The sequence below is a fragment of the Lissotriton vulgaris genome, chromosome 5 (assembly GCF_964263255.1).
Source record: "Lissotriton vulgaris chromosome 5, aLisVul1.2, whole genome shotgun sequence".
In the NCBI taxonomy this organism is placed as follows: Eukaryota; Metazoa; Chordata; class Amphibia; order Caudata; family Salamandridae; genus Lissotriton; species Lissotriton vulgaris.
The window spans coordinates 15,847,890-15,862,182 of record NC_141693.1 but is presented as its reverse complement, the minus strand read 5'-3'; the positions used below and the strand labels follow the sequence as shown (position 1 = coordinate 15,862,182).

General features: G+C 56.4%; 1 protein-coding gene across 1 annotated transcript in view; it reads right to left on the bottom strand.

Moving 5' to 3' along the window:
* Positions 1-9,071, bottom strand: part of LOC147710004 (proteasome subunit beta type-8-like) — an 84,179-nt gene extending 75,108 nt beyond the window's left edge. Inside the window, exon 1 of the mRNA XM_086920679.1 lies at positions 8,855-9,071. Within this exon, the coding sequence (XP_086776805.1) occupies positions 8,855-8,986 (132 nt within the window). The 5' untranslated portion in view covers positions 8,987-9,071. The remainder of the gene's footprint in view (positions 1-8,854) is intronic.
* Between the last annotated feature and the right edge of the window lie 5,222 nt (positions 9,072-14,293).

Genomic DNA, 14,293 nt, shown 5'->3' with positions numbered 1-14,293 from the left:
TAACGCATGATTTGCACCCTGCACCCAGCTGTCCCTGTGCCGCTGGTGGTGTATGGTTGGTGCTGCCTTGGGCACCCCCATGCTGGCCTAAAACCCGGGGCCTGTGTTCTGAAACCGCTGGTACTTACCTGCAACCAGCACCTCTGTGGGTGCCCCCAGTCTCCACTGACTAACATTCGGCTCAGTGACCTCTGTAGCCGTCCGACCCAGTGCCGCTGGTGCTGCAGTACCTACCTTGATCTAACCCTTGCGCATTGTTGGTCTAAAACCCAGTCTGGGTGTGTAAGTCGAGTACTTACCTGTAAATGTGCATAACTGTTTTCCTCCTGTAGGATTGATTTGCATTTATCGATATTTGCACTGTCTATCTTTCACATTGGTAAGTTACTGGTAATGTTGGATGGCACCACAACGTATTTTCAGTATCACTGTAAAGGACTCTTATAGCTTTTGCAAATACTTTCCTATTGTAACTGAAATGTATTGCTATATTAAACTGGTACTTACCTGCAACTGAGTTTCTCTTGATTCTAACATAAAAGTAACAAAGTAATATTTTTATACAAAACAATTGGTCTTGGATTTTGTCATTGAATGTGTACAACAAATGTTTAGCACAGCCCTCCGATAAGACTGACTACTCGACCACACTACCACAGAAGAGAGTAAGGTATCATCTACTGTAGCCGCTGGGGATCCACTGGACTCTGTGCAAACCACACCTTACTTTGGTTCCATATAGACAGAGCCAGTTTCCTACAGCATGTGATTTCAGAGAGATGTGTATACCACCAAGGTATAGAGACAATCGTATAACACAGGAATATTAACACATATATACTGAGGCAGGCGTGGTGCGAGGTTCCAGCAGGAGTTGGTGACACAAGTTAAGTTACTGGATTTAAAAACGCCTCATAGGCATGCCTGAGAGCTGAGTGAAAGCGGGAGCGTAACAAGGGTCCCAGAGGGACAGCAGTCAGGGCTGTTGGTACCGGAGAGTAACAAGGGTCCCAGAGGGACAGCAGTCAGGGCTGTTGGTGCTGGAGAGTAACAAGGGTCCCAGAGGGACAGCAGTCAGGGCTGTTGGTGCTGGAGAGTAACAAGGGTCCCAGAGGGACAGCAGTCAGGGCCAGTGGTGCTGGAGAGTAACAAGGGTCCTAGAGGGACAGCATTCAGGGCTGGTGATGCTGGAGAGTAACAAGGGTCCCAGAGGGACAGCAGTAAGGGCCAGTGGTGCTGGAGAGTAACAAGGGTCCCAGAGGGACAGCAGTCAGGGCTGTTGGTGCTGGAGAGTAACAAGGGTCCCAGAGGGACAGCAGTCAGGGCTGTTGGTGCTGGAGAGTAACAAGGGTCCCAGAGGGACAGCAGTCAGGGCCAGTGGTGCTGGAGAGTAACAAGGGTCCCAGAGGGACAGCAGTCAGGGCCAGTGGTGCTGGAGAGTAACAAGGGTCCCAGAGGGACAGCAGTCAGGGCCAGTGGTGCTGGAGAGTAACAAGGGTCCTAGAGGGACAGCATTCAGGGCTGGTGATGCTGGAGAGTAACAAGGGTCCCAGAGGGACAGCAGTCAGGGCCAGTGGTGCTGGAGAGTAACAAGGGTCCCAGAGGGACAGCAGTCAGGGCCAGTGGTGCTGGAGAGTAACAAGGGTCCTAGAGGGACAGCAGTCAGGGTCAGTGGTGCTGGAGAGTAACAAGGGTCCCAGAGGGACAGCAGTCAGGGCTGTTGGTGCTGGAGAGTAACAAGGGTCCCAGAGAGACAGCAGTCAGGGCCAGTGGTGCTGGAGAGTAACAAGGCTCCCAGAGGGACAGCAGTCAGGGCTGTTGGTGCTGGAGAGTAACAAGGGTCCCAGAGGGACAGCAGTCAGGGCTGTTGGTGCTGGAGAGTAACAAGGGTCCCAGAGGGACAGCAGTCAGGGCCAGATGTGCTGGAGAGTAACAAGGGTCCTAGAGGGACAGCATTCAGGGCTGGTGATGCTGGAGAGTAACAAGGGTCCCAGAGGGACAGCAGTCAGGGCTGTTGGTGCTGGAGAGTAACAAGGGCCCCAGAGGGACAGCAGTCAGGGCCAGTGGTGCTGGAGAGTAACAAGGGTCCCAGAGGGACAGCAGTCAGGGCTGTTGGTGCTGGAGAGTAACAAGGGTCCCAGAGGGACAGCAGTCAGGGCCAGTGGTGCTGGAGAGTAACAAGGGTCCCAGAGGGACAGCAGTAAGGACCTGGGGTGCTGGAGAGTAACAAGGGTCCCAGAGGGACAGCAGTCAGGGCTGGTGATGCTGGAGAGTAACAAGGGTCCCAGAGGGACAGCAGTCAGGGCTGTTGGTGCTGGAGAGTAACAAGGGTCCCAGAGGGACAGCAGTCAGGGCTGTTGGTGCTGGAGAGTAACAACGGTCCCAGAGGGACAGCAGTCAGGGCCAGTGGTGCTGGAGAGTAACAAGGGTCCCAGAGGGACAGCAGTCAGGGCCAGTGGTGCTGGAGAGTAACAAGGGTCCCAGAGGGACAGCAGTCAGGACCTGGGGTGCTGGAGAGTAACAAGGGTCCTAGAGGGACAGCATTCAGGGCTGGTGATGCTGGAGAGTAACAAGGGTCCCAGAGGGACAGCAGTCAGGGCTGTTGGTGCTGGAGAGTAGCAAGGGTCCCAGAGAGACAGCAGTCAGGGTCATTGGTTCTGGAGAGTAACAAGGATCAACCAACGATCTGAACAACAACCTGAACAACTTTCTACCCCTCTCTAATCTCCCTCTCCTATCCAAAATCCTGGAAAGGTGCATTCTCCTACAACGGACTCAACACATGGATAGCATCAACCTTCTGGATCCCCACCAATCGGGCTTGAGCAAAGGCTTCAGCACTGAGACCGCGATCCTGTAGGTCATAGACGATATCCACAAATCACTCGATACGGACCAATGCTGCCTACTCATTCTCCTAGACCTATCGGCAGCCTTCGACATGTTTGACCATAATCTACTCATTAAGGTTCTTCAAGAAAGGGTAGGTGTAGATGAGGTAGTCTTACAAAGGTTCTCCTCCTTCCTTCATAATGGCACCTAAAGAATAAAATATAAAAACTTTGCGTCTGACCTACACCCTGTCAGCAGGGGTGTCCCCCAAGGTTCAGTGCTCTCCCCGCAACTTTTCAGCATCTACATGGAACCCCTCACCACCATACTCAAAAAAGCCAACATCCCCTTCCACGTATATGCAGACGACACCCAGATCTAACTTGAAGCCTCCTCCATTGATGATATGCAGGGACTCAACGGCACTCTAAGAGGAGTCCAGCTCTGGCTATCAACAAACTACCTAAAACTCAACCACGACAAAACGGAAATCCTCCTCATTTCCAACAAAGAAGAGAACCCTCAAATCATAGAATGGGTTAAAGGTATTGATGCTCTCAACAGAAATCTCACTCTGGCTGACTCTGAATAATCGCTGGGAATCCCCCTAGAGCCAAAACTTGACATGGCCAAGCACATTAAGAACTCCGCAAAGAGCACCTTCCTCAACTTGAAGCTACTCAACAAAATAAAACCCTTCTTCCCGCCCAAAGACCTCAAACAAGCCACACACTCACTGGTGCTATCCAGACTCGACTACAGGAATGCAGTCCTCACAGGTACAGCACAATCCTACTTAGCCCCCCTCAAAACAACTCTCAATGCTGCAGCCAGAATGGTCACCGGAGTAAAGAAATATGAACACATCTCACCAGCACTCAGAGAACTAAAATGGCTCCCAGTCGAAATGCGTGCCTGCTTCAGAACTGCCTGCCTCACGCACAAAGCCCTGCTGGCTGCTAAACTCAAGAGGGCTGATCAGACCAGGAACCTCAGGAGCGCCAACACCCTACTGCTCATCCCTCTGAAAACCCGCAAAAAAAAAAAAAAAGCAGCCCGGTCCTTCGCTGGAAACGCGCCCAAAATCCGGAACTCCATTCCAGTCCATAAGAGGACTATCCCCTCCTTTGTAAAATTCAAAAGACAGCTCAAAGACCTCTTCCTCAATCGTTCCCTCTCGAACCGATAGTCGCTGTCGAAGCGCACAAGCCTGCACATTGCAGCACACTGATACTGTGACATTAAGACCTCTACCTCCTTCACCTCCCCGGCCCCTACCTCGATCCCCCCTCCCTGAAAGAGGTTCAGCTCAAGGCAACGTGCACACAACTAGGTTATTTTATGACTTACTTGCCTTAATGTTGTACAGTGCGCGGAGACTTCTGAACCAATACCTATACTTTTGCTTTATTGTCTGATTCTCGCATTTTTACTGTTGTAAAGCGCTCAAATGACTTCAGGTCTGGCCAGCGCTATAAACAACTCCTTAATACATATAAATAAACAAGGGACCCAGGGGGACAGCTGTCAGGACCTGGGGTGCTGGAGAGTAAGAAGGGTCCCTGAGGGACAGCTGTCCGGACCTGTGGTGCTGGAGAGTAACAAGGGTCCCAGAGGGACAGCTGTCATCACCTGGGGTACTGGAGAGTAACAAGGGTCCAAGAGGGGCTGCAGTCAGGGCCGTTGGTGCTGGAGAGTAACATGGGTCCCAGATTGACAGCAGTCAGGACCTGGGGTGCTGGAGAGTAACAAGGGTCCCAGATGGGCAGCTGTCATGACCTGGGGTGCTGGAGAGTAACAAGGGTCCCAGAGGGACAGCTGTCAGGACCTGGGGTACTGGAGAGTAACAAGGGTCCCAGAGGGACAGCTGTCAGCACCTGGGGTACTGGAGAGTAACAAGGGTCCCAGAGGGGCTGCAGTCAGGGCCATTGGTGCTGGAGAGTAACATGGGTCCCAGATTGACAGCAGTCAGGACCTGGGGTGCTGGAGAGTAACAAGGGCCCCAGAGGGACAGCTGTCAGGACCTGGGGTGCTGGAGAGTAACAAGGGTCAGAGGGACAGCTGTCCGGACCTGTGGTGCTGGAGAGTAACAAGGGTCCCAGAGGGACAGCTGTCAGGACCTGGGGTGCTGGAGAGTAACAAGTGTCAGAGGGACAGCTGTCCGGAACTGTGGTGCTGGAGAGTAACAAGGGTCCCAGGGGGACAGCTGTCAGGACCTGGGGTGCTGGAAAGTAACAAGGGTCAGAGGGACAGCTGCCCGGACCTGTGGTGCTGGAGATTAACAAGTGTCCCAGAGGGACAGCTGTCCGGACCTGTGGTGCTGGAGAGTAACAAGGGTCCCTGAGGGACAGCTGTCCGGACCTGTGGTGCTGGAGAGTAACAAGGGTCCCTGAGGGACAGCTGTCAGGACCTGGGATGCTGGAGAGTAACAAGGGTCCCAGAGGGACAGCTGTCAGCACCTGGGGTACTGGAGAGTAACAAGGGTCCCAGAGGGGCTGCAGTCAGGGCCGTTGGTGCTGGAGAGTAACATGGGTCCCAGATTGACAGCAGTCAGGACCTGGGGTGCTGGAGAGAAACAAGGGCCCCAAAGGGACAGCTGTCAGGACCTGGGGTGCTGGAGAGTAACAAGGGTCAGAGGGACAGCTGTCCGGACCTGTGGTGCTGGAGAGTAACAAGGGTCCCAGAGGGACAGCTGTCAGGACCTGGGGTGCTGGAGAGTAACAAGGGTCCCAGAGGGACAGCTGTCAGCACCTGGGGTACTGGAGAGTAACAAGGGTCCAAGAGGGGCTGCAGTCAGGGCCGTTGGTGCTGGAGAGTAACATGGGTCCCAGATTGACAGCAGTCAGGACCTGGGGTGCTGGAGAGTAACAAGGGTCCCAGATGGGCAGCTGTCATGACCTGGGGTGCTGGAGAGTAACAAGGGTCCCAGAGGGACAGCTGTCAGGACCTGGGGTACTGGAGAGTAACAAGGGTCCCAGAGGGACAGCTGTCAGCACCTGGGGTACTGGAGAGTAACAAGGGTCCCAGAGGGGCTGCAGTCAGGGCCGTTGGTGCTGGAGAGTAACATGGGTCAGAGGGACAGCTGTCCGGACCTGTGGTGCTGGAGAGTAACAAGGGTCCCAGAGGGACAGCTGTCAGGACCTGGGGTGCTGGAGAGTAACAAGTGTCAGAGGGACAGCTGTCAGGACCTGGGGTGCTGGAGAGTAAGAAGGGTCCCTGAGGGACAGCTGTCCGGACCTGTGGTGCTGGAGAGTAACAAGGGTCCCAGAGGGACAGCTGTCAGCACCTGGGGTACTGGAGAGTAACAAGGGTCCAAGAGGGGCTGCAGTCAGGGCCGTTGGTGCTGGAGAGTAACATGGGTCCCAGATTGACAGCAGTCAGGACCTGGGGTGCTGGAGAGTAACAAGGGTCCCAGATGGGCAGCTGTCATGACCTGGGGTGCTGGAGAGTAACAAGGGTCCCAGAGGGACAGCTGTCAGGACCTGGGGTACTGGAGAGTAACAAGGGTCCCAGAGGGACAGCTGTCAGCACCTGGGGTACTGGAGAGTAACAAGGGTCCCAGAGGGGCTGCAGTCAGGGCCGTTGGTGCTGGAGAGTAACATGGGTCCCAGATTGACAGCAGTCAGGACCTGGGGTGCTGGAGAGTAACAAGGGCCCCAGAGGGACAGCTGTCAGGACCTGGGGTGCTGGAGAGTAACAAGTGTCAGAGGGACAGCTGTCCGGAACTGTGGTGCTGGAGAGTAACAAGGGTCCCAGGGGGACAGCTGTCAGGACCTGGGGTGCTGGAAAGTAACAAGGGTCAGAGGGACAGCTTCCCGGACCTGTGGTGCTGGAGATTAACAAGTGTCCCAGAGGGACAGCTGTCCGGACCTGTGGTGCTGGAGAGTAACAAGGGTCCCTGAGGGACAGCTGTCCGGACCTGTGGTGCTGGAGAGTAACAAGGGTCCCTGAGGGACAGCTGTCAGGACCTGGGATGCTGGAGAGTAACAAGGGTCCCAGAGGGACAGCTGTCAGCACCTGGGGTACTGGAGAGTAACAAGGGTCCCAGAGGGGCTGCAGTCAGGGCCGTTGGTGCTGGAGAGTAACATGGGTCCCAGATTGACAGCAGTCAGGACCTGGGGTGCTGGAGAGAAACAAGGGCCCCAAAGGGACAGCTGTCAGGACCTGGGGTGCTGGAGAGTAACAAGGGTCAGAGGGACAGCTGTCCGGACCTGTGGTGCTGGAGAGTAACAAGGGTCCCAGAGGGACAGCTGTCAGGACCTGGGGTGCTGGAGAGTAACAAGTGTCAGAGGGACAGCTTTCCGGAACTGTGGTGCTGGAGAGTAACAAGGGTCCCAGGGGGACAGCTGTCAGGACCTGGGGTGCTGGAAAGTAACAAGGGTCAGAGGGACAGCTGCCCGGACCTGTGGTGCTGGAGATTAACAAGTGTCCCAGAGGGACAGCTGTCCGGACCTGTGGTGCTGGAGAGTAACAAGGGTCCCCGAGGGACAGCTGTCCGGACCTGTGGTGCTGGAGAGTAACAAGGGTCCCTGAGGGACAGCTGTCAGGACCTGGGATGCTGGAGAGTAACAAGGGTCCCAGAGGGACAGCTGTCAGCACCTGGGGTACTGGAGAGTAACAAGGGTCCCAGAGGGGCTGCAGTCAGGGCCGTTGGTGCTGGAGAGTAACATGGGTCCCAGATTGACAGCAGTCAGGACCTGGGGTGCTGGAGAGAAACAAGGGCCCCAGAGGGACAGCTGTCAGGACCTGGGGTGCTGGAGAGTAACAAGGGTCAGAGGGACAGCTGTCCGGACCTGTGGTGCTGGAGAGTAACAAGGGTCCCAGAGGGACAGCTGTCAGGACCTGGGGTGCTGGAGAGTAACAAGTGTCAGAGGGACAGCTGTCCGGAACTGTGGTGCTGGAGAGTAACAAGGGTCCCAGGGGGACAGCTGTCAGGACCTGGGGTGCTGGAAAGTAACAAGGGTCAGAGGGACAGCTGTCAGGGCCTGGGGTACTGGAGAGTAACAAGGGTCCCCGAGGGACAGCTGTCCGGACCTGGGGTGCTGGAGAGTAACAAGGGTCCCAGTGGCAGCAGTCAGGATGTGGGGTGCTGGAGAGTAACAAGGGTCCAAGAGGGGCAGCTGTTAGGACCTGGGTGCTGGAGAGTACCAAGGGTCCCAGAGGGACAGCTGTCAGGACCTGGGGTGCTGGAGAGTAACAAGGGTCGGAGGGACAGCTGTCCGGACCTGTGGTGCTGGCGAGTAACAAGGGTCAGAGGGACGGCTGTCAGGGCCTGGGGTGCTGGAGAGTAACAAGGGTCCCCGAGGGACAGCTGTCCGGATCTGGGGTGCTGGAGAGTAACACGGGTCCCAGAGGGATGTATGACATCACAACGCATGCTTTTACATCGCATGCTTTTACATCGCAACTTTTACAACGCATGCCTTTACAACGCATAGTGTTGAGGGGTGCTGGATAGTGAATAGTTTAATTTACTATTCCAACTCCAGTCCCCGTGGATAGTAGGGAAGGTGTTGGATAGTAAATTAAATCTATTCCCTATCCTAGAGCGCCCCCCAGCGCAATGCGTTGTAATGGTTTGCGATGTAAAAGCACTGCGTGGTAAAAGTTGCCTTGTAAAGGTTGTTTCCCGTCCCAGAGGGACAGCAGTCAGGACCTGGGGTGCCCATCAGCCGTCACAGATGTTATTTCTACAATGTATATTTATTTATTCATGCAATTGTATATAGCGCAGACGTAACCCAAAGGTGCCAGAGCGCTGTCCAAGAGAGTCAAGTACGTTCCATGAGGAGATTTACAAACTTACATGCGTTACAGGTACAAACGGGAAAGTTGAGAAAGTGAAATAAAATAAGAGGTGGCAATCACAGCCACAAACAAAACAAAAACATTGGGATTAGGTTAGCAGAAGCATGTATGATGTGTCCCCAGTAGCGCAGCCAGGCCTGCGGGAGGCGCCCTCCGTGCCCCGTGGCAGCGGCTGGCACAGAGCCCCCGTCCCAGGGATCCCCGCCCTCCTCACCTCCAGCCCCCGAGGCAGGGCCATGTGGCCCCCGAGCAGCTCCCTGCAGGGCCCCTGGCCCCTGTCGTCCTCGGTACTGTCCAGGGGCAGGGTCCAGTCCCGGGACCCCCGGAAGATGTCGAGCAGCGCCATGAAGAGTGTCTGCAGCCGGCTGGGTGCTCTCTGTGACTGGCCTCACAGCCTCACCCTCACCCTCACCCTCCCGGAACCGAAACCGAAAGTGTAGGCGCCGGAGCACAGCGAGGAAGGAGGAAACGGAGCACCAGGGAGGGTGATGGTGGAGGAGGGGCGGCGGGAGATGCAGAAGGGAGCGGCGCTGCCCCCATGATGAAGGGTGAAAGCGTGTCTGCCCAGAACTTTTTTTTTCAGCGCTATACAGCGCGACTCAACCCGGAGGTAGAGCGCTTCTCGCCAGCACCAGCCACATTAAATAAAGACACATTCGTATTTTTAGTCAAAGGAAAGTAAATGACTTGCCCAGGATCACGGGGTGGGGTGGTGATGCAGGGACTCGACTCTGTTTCCTCACTTCTACAAACTTCAGCTCTGGCCGCTGTTTAGATCTGCACTCCTGGTCAAATAACGCCGAAAAACGACGTTAGTGCGGACATAATGTATACACCTCTGCAACAAGGGGATTATATGCACTTTAAGGGGTATTATAACTGCAGTAACTCACACACGGGCATTTGGTGCTGGGATCATGTGCACGTGATACTTAATCTGGGTTGTAAGTCTGTTGACCTGCACTTCAAGGTGTGGAACAATGCTTCAAGGATTGCCTGTAAGTCACCCTCCTCCTGTGAGGGCTTCACCTCACCCTCCACCGGTGAGGGCTTCACCTCACCCTCCTCCTGTGAGGGCTTCACCTCACCCTCCACCGGTGAGGGCTTCACCTCACCCTCCACCTGTGAGGGATTCACCTCAACTTCCAGCTGTGAGGGATTCACCTCACCCTCCAGCTGTGAGGGATTCACCTCACCCTCCACCTGTGAGGGATTCACCCTCCACCTGTGAGGGATCCACCTCACCCTCCACCTGTGAGGGATTCACCCTCCACCTGTGAGGGATTCATCTCACCCTCCACCTGTGAGGGCTTCACCTCAACCTCCACCGGTGAGGGCTTCACCTCACCGTCCTCCTGTGAGGGCTTCACCTCACCCTCCACCTGTGAGGGCTTCACCTCACCCTCCACCTGTGAGGGATTCACCTCACCCTCCAGTTGTGAGGGATTCACCTCACCCTCCACCTGTGAGGGATTGACCTCACCATCCTCCTGTGAGGGATCCACCTCACCCTCCTCCTGTGAGAGGTTCACCTCACCCTCCTCCTGTGAGGGCTTCACCTCACCCTCCACCTGTGAGGGCTTCACCTCACCCTCCACCTGTGAGGGATTCACCTCACCCTCCAGCTGTGAGGGATTCACCTCACCCTCCTCCTGTGAGGGGTTCACTCACCCTCCACCTGTGAGGGATTCACCCTCCACCTGTGAGGGATCCACCTCACCCTCCACCTGTGAGGGATTCACTTCACCCTCCACCTGTGAGCGATTCACCTCACCCTCCAGCTGTGAGGGCTTCACCTCACCCTCCACCTGTGAGGGATTCACCTCACCCTCCAGCTGTGAAGGATTCACCTCACCCTACAGCTGTGAGGGATCCACCTCACCCTCCACCTGTGAGGGATTCACCCTCCACCTGTGAGGGATCCACCTCACCCTCCACCTGTGAGGGATTCACTTCACCCTCCAGCTGTGAGGGATTCACCTCACCCTCCACCTGTGAGGGATTCACCTCACCCTCCAGCTGTGAGGGATTCACCTCACCCTCCAGCTGTGAGGGATTCACCCTCCACCTGTGAGGGATCCACCTCACCCTCCACCTGTGAGGGATTCACCTCACCCTCCAGCTGTGAGGGATTCACCTCACCCTCCAGCTGTGAGGGATTCACCTCACCCTCCAGCTGTGATGGATTCATCTCCCCCTCCAGGTGTGAGGGATTCACCTCACCCACCCCCTATGATGGATTCACCTCCCCCTCCAGCTGTGAGGGATTCACCTCACCCTCCAGCTGTGAGGGATCAACCTCACCCTCCACCTGTGAGGGATTCACCCTCCACCTGTGAGGGATCCACCTCACCCTCCACCTGTGAGGGATTCACTTCACCCTCCACCTGTGAGGGATTCACCTCACCCTCCAGCTGTGAGGGATTTACCTCACCCTCCACCTGTGAGGGATTCACCTCATCCTCCAGCTGTGAGGGATTCACCTCACTCTCCAGCTGTGAGGGATTCACCCTCCACCTGTGAGGGATCCACCTCACCCTCCACCTGTGAGGGATTCACCTCACCCTCCAGCTGTGAGGGATTCACCCTCCACCTGTGAGGGATTCACCTCACCCTCCAGCTGTGAGGGATTCACCTCACCCTCCAGCTGTGAGGGATTCACTTCACCCTCCAGCTGTGAGGGATTCACCCTCCACCTGTGAGCGATTCACCTCACTCTCCCCCTGTGAGGGATTCACCTCACCCTCCACCTGTGAGGGATTCACCCTCCACCTGTGAAGGATCCACCTCACCCTCCACCTGTGAGGGATTCACTTCACCCTCCACCTGTGAGGGATTCACCTCACCCTCCAGCTTTGAAGGATTCACCTCACCCTCCAGCTGTGAGGGATTCACCTCACACTCCACCTGTGAGGGATTTACCTCACCCTCCAGCTGTGAGGGATTCACCTCACTCTCCAGCTGTGAGGGGTCAACCTCACCCTTCAGCTGTGAGGGATCCACCTCACCCTCCAGCTGTGAGGGATCCACCTCACCCTCCACCTGTGAGGGATTCACTTCCCCCTCCACCTGTGAGGGATTCACCTCACCCTCCAGCTGTGAAGGATTCACCTCACCCTCCAGCTGTGAGGGATTCACCTCACCCTCCAGCTGTGAGGGATTCACCTCCCCCTCCAGCTGTGAGGGATTCACCTCCCCCTCCCCCTGTGAAGGATTCACCTCACCCTCCAGCTCTGAGGGATTCACCTCACCCTCCACCTGTGAGGGATTGACCTCACCATCCTCCTGTGAGGGATCCACCTCACCCTCTACCTGTGAGGGCTTCACCTCACCCTCTACCTGTGAGGGATCCATCTCACCCTCCTCCTGTGAGGGCTTCACCTCACCCTCCACCTGTGAGGGATTGACCTCACCATCCTCCAGTGAGGGATCCACCTCACCCTCCTCCTGTGAGGGATTCACATCACCCTCCCCCTGTGAGGGATTCATCTCACCCTCCAGCTGTGAGGGATTCACCTCACCCTCCAGCTGTGAGGGATTCACCTCACCCTCCAGCTGTGAGGGATTCACCTCACCCTCCAGCTGTGAGGGATTCACCTCACCCTCCAGCTGTGAGGGATTCACCTCACCCTCCAGCTGTGAGGGATTCACCCTCCACCTGTGAGGGATCCACCTCACCCTCCACCTGTGAGGGATTCACCTCACCCTACAGCTGTGAGTGATCCACCTCACCCTCCAGCTGTGAGGGATCCACCTCACCCTGCAGCTGTGAGGGATCCACCTAACCCTCCAGCTGTGAGGGATCCACCTCACCCTCCAGCTGTGAGTGATCCACCTCACCCTCCAACTGTGAGGGATTCACCCCACCCTCCAGCTGTGAGGGATCCACCTAACCCTCCGGCTGTGAGGGATTCACCTCCCCCTCCAGCTGTGAGGGATTCACCTCCCCTCCCCCTGTGAAGCATTCACCTCACCCTCTAGCTGTGAGGGATTCACCTCACCCTCCAGCTGTGAGGGAATCACCTCACCCTCCTCCTGTGAGGGATTCCCCTCACCCTCCACCTGTGAGGGATTCACCTCACCCTCCAGCTGTGAGGGATTCACCTCACCCTCAACCTGTGAGGGATTCACCCTCCACCTGTGAGGGATCCACCTCACCCTCCACCTGTGAGGGATTCACTTCACCCTCCACCTGTGAGGGATTCACCTCACCCTCCAGCTGTGAGGGATTCACCTCACCCTCCAGCTGTGAGGGCTAAACCTCACCCTCCAGCTGTGAGGGATTCACCCTCCTCCTGTGAGGGATTCACCTCACCCTCCAGCTGTGAGGGATTCACCTCACCCTCCAGCTGTGAGGGATTCACCCTCCTCCTGTGAGGGATTCACCTCACCCTCCTGCTGTGAGGGATTCACCTCACCCTCCAGCTGTGGGGGATTCACCTCACCCTCCAGCTGTGAGGGAATCACCTCACCCTCCTCCTGTGAGGGATTCACCTCACCCTCCACCTGTGAGGGGTTCACCTCACCCTCCAGCTGTGAGGGATTCACCTCACCCTCCAGCTGTGAGGGATTCACCTCACCCTCCAGCTGTGAGGGATTCACCTCACCCTCCAGCTGTGATGGATTCATCTCCCCCTCCAGGTGTGAGGGATTCACCTCACCCACCCCCTATGATGGATTCACCTCCCCCTCCAGCTGTGAGGGATTCACCTCACCCTCCAGCTGTGAGGGATCAACCTCACCCTCCACCTGTGAGGGATTCACCCTCCACCTGTGAGGGATCCACCTCACCCTCCACCTGTGAGGGATTCACTTCACCCTCCACCTGTGAGGGATTCACCTCACCCTCCAGCTGTGAGGGATTTACCTCACCCTCCACCTGTGAGGGATTCACCTCATCCTCCAGCTGTGAGGGATTCACCTCACTCTCCAGCTGTGAGGGATTCACCCTCCACCTGTGAGGGATCCACCTCACCCTCCACCTGTGAGGGATTCACCTCACCCTCCAGCTGTGAGGGATTCACCCTCCACCTGTGAGGGATTCACCTCACCCTCCAGCTGTGAGGGATTCACCTCACCCTCCAGCTGTGAGGGATTCACTTCACCCTCCAGCTGTGAGGGATTCACCCTCCACCTGTGAGCGATTCACCTCACTCTCCCCCTGTGAGGGATTCACCTCACCCTCCACCTGTGAGGGATTCACCCTCCACCTGTGAAGGATCCACCTCACCCTCCACCTGTGAGGGATTCACTTCACCCTCCACCTGTGAGGGATTCACCTCACCCTCCAGCTTTGAAGGATTCACCTCACCCTCCAGCTGTGAGGGATTCACCTCACACTCCACCTGTGAGGGATTTACCTCACCCTCCAGCTGTGAGGGATTCACCTCACTCTCCAGCTGTGAGGGGTCAACCTCACCCTTCAGCTGTGAGGGATCCACCTCACCCTCCAGCTGTGAGGGATCCACCTCACCCTCCACCTGTGAGGGATTCACTTCCCCCTCCACCTGTGAGGGATTCACCTCACCCTCCAGCTGTGAAGGATTCACCTCACCCTCCAGCTGTGAGGGATTCACCTCACCCTCCAGCTGTGAGGGATTCACCTCCCCCTCCAGCTGTGAGGGATTCACCTCCCCCTCCCCCTGTGAAGGAT